Raw genomic sequence first — 14,733 nt, forward strand, 5'->3', positions numbered from 1 at the left:
AATCTGTCTTCCCATTGACTTTTACAAGCATAAAGTAAGGCCTAAAGTAGATAATCACTACCTTCAAGGACTTTGAAGTCATCCATTACATTTTAAAGGTTGATTTTAGTCCCCAGCCTACCTAAAAGGATATTACTTACTTAATAGATCTGAATGAACCTTTTGAATATATGTACAGCAATAATTTTTAATGCCTTTATAGATTTGAAATTTTCACAGAAAGGTACTTTTAAAAATATTTTGGTGATTATTTTCACCAAAAAATACCTAACATTAGAAATGTTGAATAGAATTTGTTTCAGCTTGTCGTTTTAGGTTTTTCAGAAGTTACCTCTCAGAAGTTTTACCTAATTTCCAAATGATGCCAGATGACGACACTCAACAATGAAAAGCAAAATGAAAAAAAAAAAAATATCTCCTTTTTCATTTACCTACTGTCTAGCTTTTTGACATTCTAAGGTATACAGTATTTTCTACTCAAAATGGAAAAAGGATGTCATTTTTATATTTCTTTAAAAGTGAGAAATGAAAAATACTTCCAGTATCAAATAAAGATAATCTTCAGAAGTTAAAAAGACGTTCAATTTCCAAAACACTAATTTTGAATGAAAAGATAATTTTTGGACAGCTACTATTCTTTAGCACTAGAGATATACCTATAACCCAGCAGTTAGAGATGCTATGCTCATTACCCATACCAATAGCTACAGAAATTTCTGAAAACAAATTCACAGAGTTTGACATTTCTTGCTTTCAACAATCTTTTTGGCAATCTTCAGTCTTTCTGTATATTAACACATGTAGTGTTAGTTAGCATATTAATACCAACACATGTAAATGCATATAAACATTTTTTTAAATATATAATTACTTTCAACACTGTTGACTTCAATGCTACTCTGTAGGTTTTTACATCCAATTCCCCCCTCCTTTTTTTCCTTGATGGAATATGTTATTATAAGGAGTGGAAATAATGACCTCTGAGTACCTCCACCATCCTTACCTCTTAAAATTACCAGTCACCATCACAACGGGGGGGAAGGGAATTCATACATTTTATACATGCCTTAGTTTTTACAGTAGCTTTGCACAGGTGACTTTGATCACTTAGAAGTCTGCATATTTGTACAACTAAAAAAGCGAAATACTGACTTCAAAGCAACAACAAAAAGCCAGCAAAAAATAGCTGTTAAATCAGAGTGAGGATTTTAGCCCATCTTTTTTCCTCTCGCATATCCAAATGCAAGCAATCTCTAAGATGGAAGCGATGCAAAGCGCAAAGGAAGGAAGGAAAACAGATGGGAAAAAAAAAAAAAAAAAAAGAGATGCTCGAAGTCCAAGAGACCTCAAAACGTGGTTTCCACCCACCGTGGTGACTCATGACCTGCCCGGCAGCCTCCATGCTGACATTCTGCAGATAGTTGTGGCAGCGTTCCTTGTGCTCTTCCAGCGAACTGCGCTGCTTGTAGCTCCGGCCGCAGTAGTTGCACTTGTGAGGCTTCCCCACTGCGGAAAGAACGAGAGCTTCAGGTCAAATCCACGGCAACCCACTTTTGCTATCGACATCACATCTTCGCAACAAACCCACTCTCGAGATGGAAACACGCCTCAGAAAGGTTACTCAAGTCCCAGGCCTTCTTCCCAGCCCTGTTTTCCCACCACACGCACCTCCTCCCACCCGCCGGGTACTTGGCCCCATCAGTTTTTCACACTAACGCCCGGTATCGGCAGAAGCCAAAAGAGGCAAACTCGCTGGTCGCAAAACAAACAAGCAGACTGCAAGAGGGGAAAGCAAACCAAACAGCTGAATCACACCCCGACGCTGCCCGTGTGTCACCAAGCCTCGTGGGAAAGAGACTTCTGAGATTTTTTGCCCATGGTACGAGCAGCTGCCCTCGCAAAAACGTGCTGCCCCAGTGGCCTTATTCTGCTCCGAACCGGGGGTAGCCATCACAGGGCACAGAGGGGTTCTTTCATCGAGAAACTTGGCCAAAATTACCAGGGGAAGGTTTGAAAAAAAACACAGAAGAGACAACAGAAAGTAACGTTGGTAACGGCCTCTGTTACACACCAGGGCTGAGCTGTCACCAGTAATTCACAGAGACCGGATAATATTAAAAAAAGGCCGAGTACAACAAAAATCGAGCCAGATGAACGCAAGACATAACTCCAATTCTTTGGTATGTGTGTTTCACTCAGCAGCAATATGACTAAATGGCAAATGCCTCTTAATACATGCAAAACCTGGCACCACATCCCCATAAAGTATATCCCTTTCATAGCATGTCATTAAGCAACCACAAGAATGGCCTAACCCAAGGCCAGAAAGCTAGCCAGAAGTGCAGTTTGCCAAGCCATGCTAATAAAGGTTTTTAATATAATTCCAACTCGTAGAACACAAGCATTTATTCTCTAATAACTAAAGAGCTATTAAGTCAGCGCTGCAAGTCCAGTAAAACACCACAGGCTGAGGTTTTCAGAGCTGCCTGAGGGATGGGGAAGGTCAAACTTCTCACAGAGTTTTGCAAGTCTTCGGTAAGAACTTCAGTTGCCAGCCAAAGAAACCAAGAATATCCTCTGTTGGATACTATACATGTTCCTGTTGGGGTTTGTCCCAGTCCTGAAAGCTTTTCACTGTCATTTACTTAATGAAACCCAAGCTGCACTGACGGCAGCCAAGAGGCACCGTCACTGGGGGCAGCCAGTCCCTTCCTCCTGCTGTGGGTCACGGTGGCATGACGGGACCAACACCGGTCCCAGAGCCTCCAACACAGCCAAAAGCTGACTCTGTTACCCCTCGATGCTGCTCTCCATGGGCTTCCAAGCCAAAAAGCTTGGGGGTGCTTCCCTGGGATGGGAGTTGCAGGGGACACAGTGGGAGGAAATTCATGACCAACAAGTCAGACAGGAAGGCTTCAGCCCCATCTCAAGAAGTCCCAACATGGAAGACCCAGAGGCAGAGAAATTATTCTTATTGTATCACAGGGGAGAAAAAGCTGCTTTTAATAAGCAGCCAAATTGTGGATCTCTCTCTCTTTATTTGGAGATAAGTTCATCCTCAGGGAAGCAATGTGTCTCCGACCAAAACAGTTCTTGTGGTCCATATTTTTCTCACATTGTTGCCCCAACTGGTATTGTTACTGGGAAACTCAGCTGAGGCCAAGGATGTGAGGCTCTTTATCATTCCCAGAGTAATTACCCTTGATATGAACAAGTTCTGGATCGAGCCTCAGCTCTTAAATGCAAACCATCTGCCTCATCCTGCAGGCACCTTCAGGATAACGTACCAGTAGCTCCCCGGAATGGAAAAACTTTCATCATCACAATTAAAATGTTTCGTCATGCCTCTAGATGGCTTCAACGTCCGTCAGTCTGATGCCTTTATTAGAAGCTAGCTTAATGTCTAATCAAGAAATCTAAAGCAGTTGGAGGGATTAAGTTAACAGAGCTGAAGCAGGGCTGAATTAGCCTACCCAGTTCAGCTACACCAGCTTCTCGAACAACTTAGATAAACTGTAAGACGCAAGGGAAACGGATGATTGCTTTCAGTTATTCCAGAGGTAGCTGCTATTAATTAAACATATGATCACTTAGCACAGAGAAACATATTCTCCTGCAAGCTTGCAGTACAAAAAAAAATGATTCAACATTAAAAAAAGCTGATATTTTACCTCTTCAAATTTCTGTTCCTTGCCTTGCAACCATTTCACAAACTGTGAAACAACGCTGAGCTTTTCCAGTGGTATCTGGGAGAGCCAGTCACCCAAATTCCATCAAATTTCAAGGTTCATAGGAGGTGATAAAAGCTAATGATAAAGGTAAGATTTCTACATGCAATATGGGATTTGAGGAACGTAACTCCCCAAGGAAAGAAATACTCCAGCACACAAGCTCCTTCCTCTGGGGAGAGGATAAGAGAATAAACAACATGTGACAAATATTAGTCATGTTGCCTAATATGCAACTGGAAGTTGCTCAAACACAACAGGGAAGAGCGAAGTTTGTGCATTCCAGTTCAGTAGATTTGAATATAATTCCCTCGGGTTCACTTGCCAAGTTGGTCCCCAGGCTCCCCCGGCTCTATAGATGCAATCACACCATAGCACTGCACGTGACACAGGGAAAGCGCGATTTATACTATAAAATTACACAAAGCAACTGCAACTTGGGCCATGGTACACTTGATCAAGACAGATCACAACGGAGTAGGTTTGGGTAGCAGTATCTTGTGTCACCAGCCACGCTCGCAGTCCAGTTGGTAAGAAGTGTGGCTAGCAGTGGAAGCAATTGCAGTCTAGATTTTAGGAACCTGGTCGTTGTGACAAATGCCAAGACATTGAAATAGCTGCAAATTTCCCCTCATACTCTCATCAAAGCAGTTCATGACAAAAAAAAAAAAAAAAAACATATTTGTGAATATGAACGTTGCCAGTGGGTGTACATTTTTCCGTATTTTGTGTTACCCAACAGAAAGCTTTAAGAGCTTATTGAAGAATTCAGTACTGGTGATCTCCTCAACAACAACAAACCACCAAATGAGACCACATAGCTGCCAAGAGAGTTCTCAGCTTTTGTCATATATTATATGGTAAGTAAACGCTAATAGGCATGAGTTCCCCCCAGAACATAAGGATTATGCTACTGGAGTCAGGGGGTCCTGGTCTTGGGGCCATTTGTAGGCAAAGAGTTCCTCAGAGCCTACCAAACCCCCCCTGAGCCCCACCGAAGGCAGCTCTTTCAACCATCTCTTTATAGAGCCACCCAATGTTTGGTTTGGCTTGCTCAGTACCAAGTCGCCTCCTCTGAGTGCCTGGACATCATGTTCAGTGCTGGACATCACCGCTGCGGTCAATGGCAGTGGCACACTGGCAAACGCAGTTCGGAAATCCCTGGTTTGGGGTAATTGTTCCTATACCACCTTTTCAGGGTAAGTAATCAGATAAAAAATTACCATCACTCATTCTCATAAAAATGACACAATACAGCGAAGGCAAACAAACCCAAAAATCTTGAGAAACCTTCGATTTGTTGTTGAACTGGGAAAGACCAGGGCACCGGGCAAAACCCAGCGGCCATATCTATGAAACAGCTGACTTAAGAATACAAAAAACACACTTCGTATTTCTTTCTTAAATGTCAGAGTTTCCATGCATTTAAGCTCAGATTCATACAGATGACAATGTGGCGCAGAAAACCCACAGTGGAGTCTCAGCCTCAAGTGGAAAATATTATGACAGTCACAGTGAAAAAAGATATTTCAATCTGAAGTAGAATTTTTACCATGAAACAGGTAAACCACTCGCTGAAATTCACAGAGCAACCGAGTTTGCTCGTGAAATTAAAACGTTCGTGTGCAGAGAGGAGGGGGAAGAGGAGGAGGAGGACGCAACAGGCAAAGTGCTCATGAGTTAGGAATACTTTGAGTCCTGTGGGTGAACTTTGATAGCTGAGAAGTCTGCAAGCAGTGACAACGAGATGGTGCAACTCTCGGGTCAATATTCAAGACAGAAAGCAGACTTGGTCCTAGGGAAACTGCTTTTAAGTCATAAAAAAAGGTCAGCAAGAAGAAGAGCCCGTAAGGCATTTGTGCAGCTTTTTGTTCTCAAAAGAGATGGAACACATAGCAGAATATAAAGTAAGTCAAAGGGAAATAACAAGGCATCCCAGGTAATACCTTGCCATGAGCACACAACATGAGAAAGGCTTACAGAACAGGTTCACTAAGCTAAAGCCCTGCCTTCATTAACACCAGTGACAAAACATTCACTGGTTTCAAAAGACAGGATTAACTACTCCCACATTCCCTATTTTGGGAATCAGATGCTTCTCTGCAGCAGTGTGGAGCAGGATTCCTTCCCGTCCGTCTGTCTGCGTCCCGACTCCCTGCAACAGCTCAACCACTAATAGTACCAGCTTGTGTAGGGAAATGCGTTACTACGGCTTTCTTGTGTGGGTCAGCCCAATTCAAGGGCTGTTAAAGCATCTTTCAGCCTTTACACTGAGCTTTGTATCAGTATTTGACAACTATTTTCTCAGAAGGAAAGCCAGTTTTCTGGACTAAGTATCCATCTTTCACCTAATGGAGCCCTCCTGATGGCAGCACACCCAGTGTGACTCAGGTCTGTAAAATCTGAACCCCCACTCGGCCCCTAACACCTCAGGGCTGGAAGAAACCGCCATATTCCCCAAAAGAAGCTTTCTGAAGCAGCTTCAAAGAAGTTTAAATGTTCTTTGGGGCTAAGACACACGAGAGCAAGGCTGTAGAATCCACCGTCACAACCATAACCAATATTAATTCATTAATTCTCCTTTCTTCCCTACATCTGGAAGCTGCCTGGGACAGGGGAGATGCTCTGCAGATATGCACTACCTACCACAAAGCAGCCTTCAATGGGACTCGCCATACCAAGAGCAGTTTTAACACTACAGTAGGAAATATGATTAAGGCACTGGGTTGGGACTAGGGAGCCTAGGGTTCAATTCTCAGGCTACAAATTTTGTGACTGCAGGCAAGTTACTCTGATTTCCCGTGCTTCAATTATTCATACATATGATTAAGGCAATAATTCCCTTCTTTGCAGCATGTAAATGAATTCAGGCACTTTGCAAGATGCACAGAGGCTAATTCGGTGGAGCTCATACAAGTAGGCTGAAACAGGAAGTACGGCCCCTATCTCTACTGAGAAATTAAGATCTTAATAATACACTGATTTTATTAGATATGGGAGTGAACATTAAAGAGCAGGAGGAGATATTTAGGATAGCACAGAGTAGAGGATCAAGTGGGAATAAGAAAACCAAATCAGAGAAAAAAGTAGGTGGCATATTAGGCAATTTGCAAGCATGGTGTCCTTTTGGGCTGTGAAATGGTCAGCCTGGAGAAATGTAAAATTCCATTTAGCTTGGTGACTTTTACCACCACAGACGACAAAAAAAAAAAAAAAAAAAAAAAAGAGTTGGCAGCAGGACTGAGGCAGCAGAGGCACTGCAACAACTGGTCCCCTGGGTCACAGCTGTAATCAAACAGTGCACCTTGGCTTTTTAGAGGTGCCCATCCCAAAGCTTGACACACAAAATAATTTACATGAGGAATAGACCCTTGAACTAATCAGGAAAAATACAGAGATACCTTAGCCTGTGCTGGCTTTGAGCAGCACTTAGTTTTACAAAGGAAACTGCCTCCCACTCCAATGCTGTATCTCACTGCTGTGCCTAATGACTGTAAATGCGTTCATTGAAATTCATGGGGGCTCTTTTTTTTTTTTTTTTTTAACATACAGACACAAAATAATCAGTCTATACCCAAGTTCAGAAATAACAGCTAGTCCCACAACTAAACCAAGATTGTCCAAGACAACCTCCACGCAGAAGTCACAACATGTAAACATCTAACACAAGTCTGCAGGCTGCCAGGACACACAAACACACAGACATGAGACGGTGCCAGGTGCCTCCACTTCTGAGCACTCAACTTGTGACATCTTAACGCAGCTTGACTCTCAGAAAGAACCCGATCTCTATTCATACTAAGAAAACTTTGCTTTAACCTTTTAATGCTTGTCAGTCCAAACAGGCAGCAATTCCTGCGGTACGTGTCGATGTCTCAGCACCTGAGTGGCAGCTAAATGCAGAGATACTTTGCCTTATCATGGCTCAGAAATAAAGCCCTGCTTACTAATAAACTGTAGATCCACTGGAAGGAAGCCTCCTCCTACTGTTTGATGGGTGGGGAAGGGAAGAAAGACAAAACATAACAATAACTTGATTACAGGTAACACTACAGGGGTTGCTTCTTCCAACTGTTCCCCACCTTCAGCAGATGGTGAAGTTCAATCCTTTTTTTTTTTTTTTTTTTTTTGCCTTTTTGACTTCTGGAAAGAGAAAAAAGCTTTATCCCTTATAGATTCACTGTTCTAAATGAGATGCAGACTGCATTCTGGATCTCACGGAGTTCTGACATCTGTGTTTGCTAAGCACTTTTTAAGATTATCATATTTTGGGCCAAGTATCAGCGTTTGCGAGGACGTGCTAACGGACAGGTTCTCCAAGTCATGCAGTAGAGGAGAAACCATAGAGATAGATCTGCACTTACAAACATTTCAGGATACTCTGGAAGCCTCAACAGGTTCAAGAAACACAATTCAGCATGACGACAGGAGAAGCCTCCACACACACCATTAAGCAACTCGTACCTTCTTGACTTGGCACCTGAAATAGTTCATTTGACTCACTTCACAACCTCACGGCCCAATGCCTCTTAGCAAAGATTATTATCAATTGCCTATTGAGATGTACGTGGCTGTTCAAGATTTTGTGAGCCTCCCAGCAACTGAAAAACAGCTCGCCCTGCATTTCTGCACAGTAGCAGCCAAGGGTAAGTTATTTCTGCCGACAGTACTATTAGGGCAGCCCCAGCCAGCTAGCAGTGAAACACCACTGGATGCTTGTAGTACGTCAGCACGCAGTAAAACAATGGCAAAACATTACACCTACACACCCTTTGTTTTCTAGGCACGCTTGCCTTTCCTATAAATATCTCCGGGGCACAAAACAGCAGCTTGACACCTGCACCTACCCGCCAGTTGTTTATGGCATTGTAAAGCAAGTGGCTAGCAGTGCAGTGCTGCGCTGCCATCCAGCTCTTCCTCAGTCTTCTGTGGCGAGCGGCGTTAAACATCCAATCATACATAAACTCCAAAGACTTCATCCGTGCTACATTTTGGCTAGAAGGGACCCACAAAAACATGTGCAGAGGACAAGCAAATACACTAGTCAGTGCAAATTTCAAGCAACTGTACCTTCTCTACGCATAACGCACACCGGCCAGAACGTGGTGTAAATCAGTGCCCGACAGCTACGGCATCAGGGTCCTTATTTGTACCTTCAGGACGGTTCTGTCTGCAGCTTTTTTAGTACTTCACTAGTTCATTGCGATTTATCTCACAGCTACTGGCGGTTATTGGCTCTACTGTTTAATCTGATTCATCAGATTGTGTTTATTTATTAACTGATCTGCACAGTTTTACAGATAAAACAATGTTCCAATCTGCCACCAGGGTTATAAATAAGTAGGCAGCATTTTTTGTGCCAGGAGTTTAACAAACAAACAAACAAACTCCTGTTCCATTGGCACCGTCACATAATTACTGAAATCTCCCTAGCCATCCAGACGCTTAGAGGGCTCCTGTCACAGTCTCTCAGCACCCATTAAATCAATCAAAACCAGAAAAGCAAAAAGCTTGCACCCCATTTTCTCCCTTTGCAACGCACAAGACAAACAGTTTACTTTGCAGGTTTGTATGCTGCATCTATGTGAATGTATGTATGAAAACAGAAGAAAAGTCTATTTGTCTAAGTGAAACCAGGTAAATAAATTACACAGTAAATCAAGGAAAACACAGATAAGGACATCAGGGTTGTACTAAGTTCTGAAAAGGATGTAATCCACAGTTACTTCCTCTGAATTCATGTCCCATAAAACATCTATTGCAACAGATAGCAGCTCTCTTCACATATTTCTCTTGGCTTACCTCTCTTACCTTCAAAATAAGAGCTTCAAAGTTGGCAGAAGGGACACAACTTTTTTAGTTGCTATTAATGGCAATGGAGCTCTAAGGTCCCCCCTTCATTTGGGAATCTCAGCGCAGATGCTCTGCGAGCCCCCTGTCCTCATGCCCTACCAGCATGTCCCAGTCCTTCGGGCACCCCTGGCACTTGGTGGGGGTGTCCCCAGGAATTTTACAGCAACTCTGAAATGGTTAAACACTACTAACGAGAGCCTGTGTTGAAACAGCAGCGTGGCGGTGAGATAAATAGCAAAAACCAGGAAGTCCACAAATAACTGGATGTTTTTTTATCACCTTGCCAGTTTCAAAAATGCTTAAAGGCAACGAGGTTTGCTGCAGCTTTCTTCTATGGGGAGAGGCCCTGCAAAAATACGAGAGGGGACTCCTCAAGTGTGACAGTCCATTCAGGGCAGGAGCCTCCTGCAATTCGTCTGCTCTATCAGGATGTGGGTGGAAGTAAGATGGGGGTTAAATCTTAACTGCATTTATGGGCTCTGTACTTTCCACTCTGCTTCGGACCTTTAACATTACGTTAAAGTTGACTTGATATGCAGAGTGTTAATCCGTTTACGCAACAAAAGCCTTCCAAAATACGCTCTCTTCAGTTCAACCTGCTCCAGCGACACAGCAAATAAGAAAAAAAAAAAAAAAAAGAGAGAACAAGTTTAGGTGGGTCTGTTGTTCTTCTCTGCCCTGTCCTGTCCGCTCCTGTCAGCAGCACAGCGAAGCGGGAGCCGAAGGAGGGGGACCCAGACGTCACCACGAGTCACGCTCGGCAGCGGCCGGCTCTGAGGGGAGAGGAGCAGCTCGCACACACAGCACAGGGTGGGGATGCCTCGCTTCGGAGCAGGAATGCTGCTGGACAAACACTCCCTCAAGAAGCGCTCATTTGTTTTGATTTTTTTTCCCCCTTTGGGGAAAACAAGCATAGACATTGGGCTAGATTTATAGGTGGTTCAAATGGAAGTGATTCCCTGAAGCCAATTTACATCAGCTGCTTACAGTTTATAGTTGTTACAAGTGCAGCCCCTTTGCATATCTTGCAGAAGCCCTTTAGCACTTGACTGTAAAGTCAACACAACCTATGAGTTATTTGAAGCAAGCAGTGCCAAACACAGCGTTACCGGTTATTTTATGCCATACAAACAAAGGGATAGGGAATACACATCTAACTTTCACTATAGCACTGGAGTTTTTTTCCTGCACAAAACCACCAAACAAACCCTTAACTCCAGCCAACTCCTCATCCCGTGGCAATGACTTCCACCTATACATTACTGCACGAGATATATTTCTTCTAGATTTTTAGTTTTGTGTCTGATAGTAGGATATAGAAAGAACAACTTCCCGTTTCCCTTAAGTTTTCTCTTTTCTAGTCAATGCCATCAGCAGAGCCTTGGAAGCAGACCATTAACAGCAAGCTGTTGTGAACATAATAGCGACAAGGGAGGAATAATACTGACAGCTCCTCTGCTTTTCCCAGCCATTGAAGCTGGGAGTTTTCACTTATTTTGATCAAGGCCAGCAAAGAAATGAACCTTGCTTCCAAAAAACAGGTCAGGCAGCAAAACTAATGGGTTCCTTTGGGACATGAAGATTTTTAGTCATACTTTCCCTGTTACCCAAGAACCAGTACCACTGTGTTAGTCCTGTAAAGATCTGCTGTTCAGAGGTTTTGTCATCTCTAGCACAGATGTCAAATGAGGGCAAACCGAAAATGAGCCGACCGACTCCTTTTACCTATGCAGCTTCCTTACCTGCTCGTGTTGCTGTCTGCCAACGTGCCTGACAACATATATATATTTAACACCAGCATTACAGAGGAGCTTAAAATAGGGGGGTGAGACTTTCCTAAAACAGAGAGTGCTAAGCCCAGCTGTGCTGCATAGTGCTGAAAACCACATGCTAAAGGCTCTTCCAGCTCACTGCTCTCAAAAACTCTTCCGACACCAAGAACACTTACTCCAGCTTCATTAAGGCAAATGAGTTCAATGCCATGAGGGCTGGATAGACAGTTCCTCTCCCACCACGCTTGCCACCACCACAGAGATCTGGAATTGTGCTGCCACTTGTGGTGTTCACTGCTCCAGTGAAATCAGGATCATTTCTTTATGAGAACAATTCTCAGCACAACAAATATTAACAGTAAAAATATCTTTTAAAAGACAATGGAACCTTTAGCTGAGAAATGAACTGAGGCTCCTGGACAGTTTCTGTTCTACTGCAAACCTCTATACATCAAGTGTCTACATCTGACATCGACGTTACATTAATCTCTTTTGGGTATTAAAATCCAGCAATTCCTGTTAGTCTTGATATCTTCCCTAGACTTTTTTTTTTTTTTTTTTTTAGCAGAAAAAATAAATAATGACAGTTCCAGAGCACTTGCAGTTCCCTTGATTTTTTTTTAGGTTTGGTCAGCTGAGAGAACGAGAAAGGAGGGAGAGGAAGAAAGGAAAGATTTGGGGTTTTAGGGTGTTTCTTTTTTCGGTGTGATTAGTTTTGCAATACAAGCCCTGGATAGATTCAGAAACTGTATCCTGGCTGAAAGAAAGGCAGGCAAAATGAAAGGAAATTAAATATGGGTGTGAAATTAAACCAAAAGAAAGTAAAAGAAAAGAATGAAAGCAAAAGCATCTACTTGGGCTGAAAGTAGACAGAAATGCTGGAAAACACAAGACACAGCTCTCTAAACATCCAGAAATGCTTTTAAAAGGTTTTCTGTAAAAACAGGGAGTTTAGGAAACTCTGAATACATTTAATTGCATTCTTTGATGAAAGGAAAAAAAATCATACTGACGGCTCCACTACACTATTCAAAACAAGCGATTTCTCTGAGAAATCTGAAGCAAGAGTGAAAGGGTATAAAACTTATTGCACAATACCTGGAAGAAAAAATTCTCTCATTTTTTTACATCTATTATTTTTTTCCTTGGTTTGTGGAGAACCTTGTAACACAGTCAGGGAACGGGAATTTAGGACATCTGGGTTCATTCCCATCTGCAGCACTGATATCTTGAATGTCTTTGGCAAGTCCCTTTTGGCCTGTATTCTAGGTTTATCCTCTGCAGAATGTGGTTGGGCAGTAAGCCTTCCTGTCTTTTTGTCTTGGGCTTGAACTCTGAGAATTAACTGTTACAGATTACCTGACACAAAGTGGTCCTTTCCTGTCTTTACCAACTGTGCAATCCTGTCCCAGCAACTGCATGCCAGCCAGCTCAAATTCATCCTGGAGTTTACGCTGATGAAAGCAGAAATCTCATGCATCTGAACCAAATCTGCACTTGCAGTCTCTTGAAGTTGGCTCCTCATTAGCCCTTGGGACAAACTCATCGTTTGCAGAAGACTAATGACATGAACATAATGGATACATTTTTCACAATATAGCTACCGTGGACATTTTACTGTGGCACATAAAAGTCAAACAAAGCACTTTTTCTGGTGGATGATCTATTCCTTGAATTTGAGCAGCTTCATTCCAATGAAACATGCCAAAAACCCATCCTTTGGTGCTGCTCAGTGGTAACGTAGCTATAGATATTGATACAGATCTGACTCTACAGCGTTACCAACACCTGCAATTCCCCTCAAGTCAGATACAACACTGTGCTTTCCTTCAGCTTCCACCTCCAGGAATCAGTTGACCAAAGGAAAGGTTAGCTTGCATGTTTTCTCCCTCCCTCCCCACTCATGAAATAAGTGTCTTCAGGTGAATAAAAAGGTCAATTTAGCACCTTGCACTCTCCTCATTTATAAGCCACTGTGACCTGGAGGATCCAGATTCATCTTTTTTTTTTTCTTTTTTCTTTTTTTTTTTTAATTCCTGGGGTTAGAAACACATCAATGATGTACAGTCTGAGGAATTCTGCCAGTATCAGTGGAGTTTTTTCAGATTAATACAGTTACAATTGATATCAAAGCACTGTCACTTCTTTCAAAAGCACATTTGTGTGCAGCTTATTTCCCTACTGGGATTTTCCACTCTCCTGTTGTAAAATCCAGTGCAGCTGAGATGCCTTTCTCCCTAAATGTGCTCTTACTTATGCCTTAAATCATTTCCCCGTTCCATCCTGGTGTTTTCATCCTGGTGTTTTATAGGAAGAAAACTAATCTTGTAAATGAATCACAGAATAAAGTGCCTCCTACAAAAGACATCACTCTATTAGGAACACATTAAGTGGCACATTTACTGTGCATTTAATTTTCATTTACAGTATGTGCTCTATACCCAGCACACTGCCTATATCAGCTTTTGTTTTCATAACCTATTCCTGACACCTAACAAGAACTGGGAGTGCTGCTCCAGGATTTGGCAAGAAGGAACAGGTTGTGGATGAGCAGGTTTCTCTGACTCACCTACACGGATCAACAAGGAAAAATAAAAAGGGAGAGGGTGGAGATTACAAAGAAAAAAAAGAGAGAAGGGGGGGGGGGGGAGTGACGTGTTCCTGTGGATGCGGTGTGTAATGCAGCTGGCAGGCCGCCCGCTCGCAGTGCCACCGAGTTCCAGACGTGCCAGTCCAGCTGACTCAGCTCTTTGGAAGAAGGAAAAGGGAAGGGAGAAATTTCACAAACATTTCTGGTTGCTGAGGGATGGAGGTTGCTGGACTCTCCTCAAGGCTCTCCAAACCCGTCTTTCACACCAGGGATTCATGCTGTGTCCCCAGAGAGGTACTGGGGACAGATGCTCACCCGATAACCTCGTACAGAACCGCTTACACGATTACCAAATCATGCCTGTACGGCCTCTGGAAAGCTCAGCAGCACAGCTTCGCCCCCCAGACCTGAGACGCCAGGCCTCTCCTCGCCAAGGCGAGCTGCTCTCAGACGAGCCCACTGTCTCCAAGGAGACGAGCAAAGCGCATGCAGATGAAGGGTATCCAAGTGAGAGACAGTCTGTGCCCCGTGTCGCTTTTCCGCACAAAAATCTCATCGTCACTTCTTGGCAGCAGGTCCTTGATACGTGGTTTATTTTCTAGCCCTTAAACAGCCCGGGCTCTGCCCACCTGCGGGAGCAGCTCTGTCCGTGTCTGAGGGCTGTCAGAAGGCACAGGCAGCCCCTAAGTCTGACTGAAAACAAGCAGACCTCAGGGCTTTTACAAATGAGGGCTGAGGTGAACTGGCCCCATAACCAGCACTAGGCACTGAGCTTGTCTTAAATCCCCGG

General features: G+C 43.2%; 1 protein-coding gene across 24 annotated transcripts in view; it reads right to left on the reverse strand.

The window, feature by feature from the left end:
• IKZF2 (IKAROS family zinc finger 2) overlaps positions 1-14,733 on the reverse strand; it is a 113,251-nt gene that overhangs the window by 20,201 nt on the left and 78,317 nt on the right. For all 24 annotated transcript variants that reach the window (XM_035331393.1, XM_035331383.1, XM_035331394.1 and 21 more), the window contains one exon: positions 1,369-1,506. In XM_035331393.1, the coding sequence (XP_035187284.1) occupies positions 1,369-1,506 (138 nt within the window). The remainder of the gene's footprint in view (positions 1-1,368; positions 1,507-14,733) is intronic.

This window comes from Oxyura jamaicensis, chromosome 7 (genome assembly GCF_011077185.1).
Source record: "Oxyura jamaicensis isolate SHBP4307 breed ruddy duck chromosome 7, BPBGC_Ojam_1.0, whole genome shotgun sequence".
Taxonomy (NCBI): Eukaryota; Metazoa; Chordata; class Aves; order Anseriformes; family Anatidae; genus Oxyura; species Oxyura jamaicensis.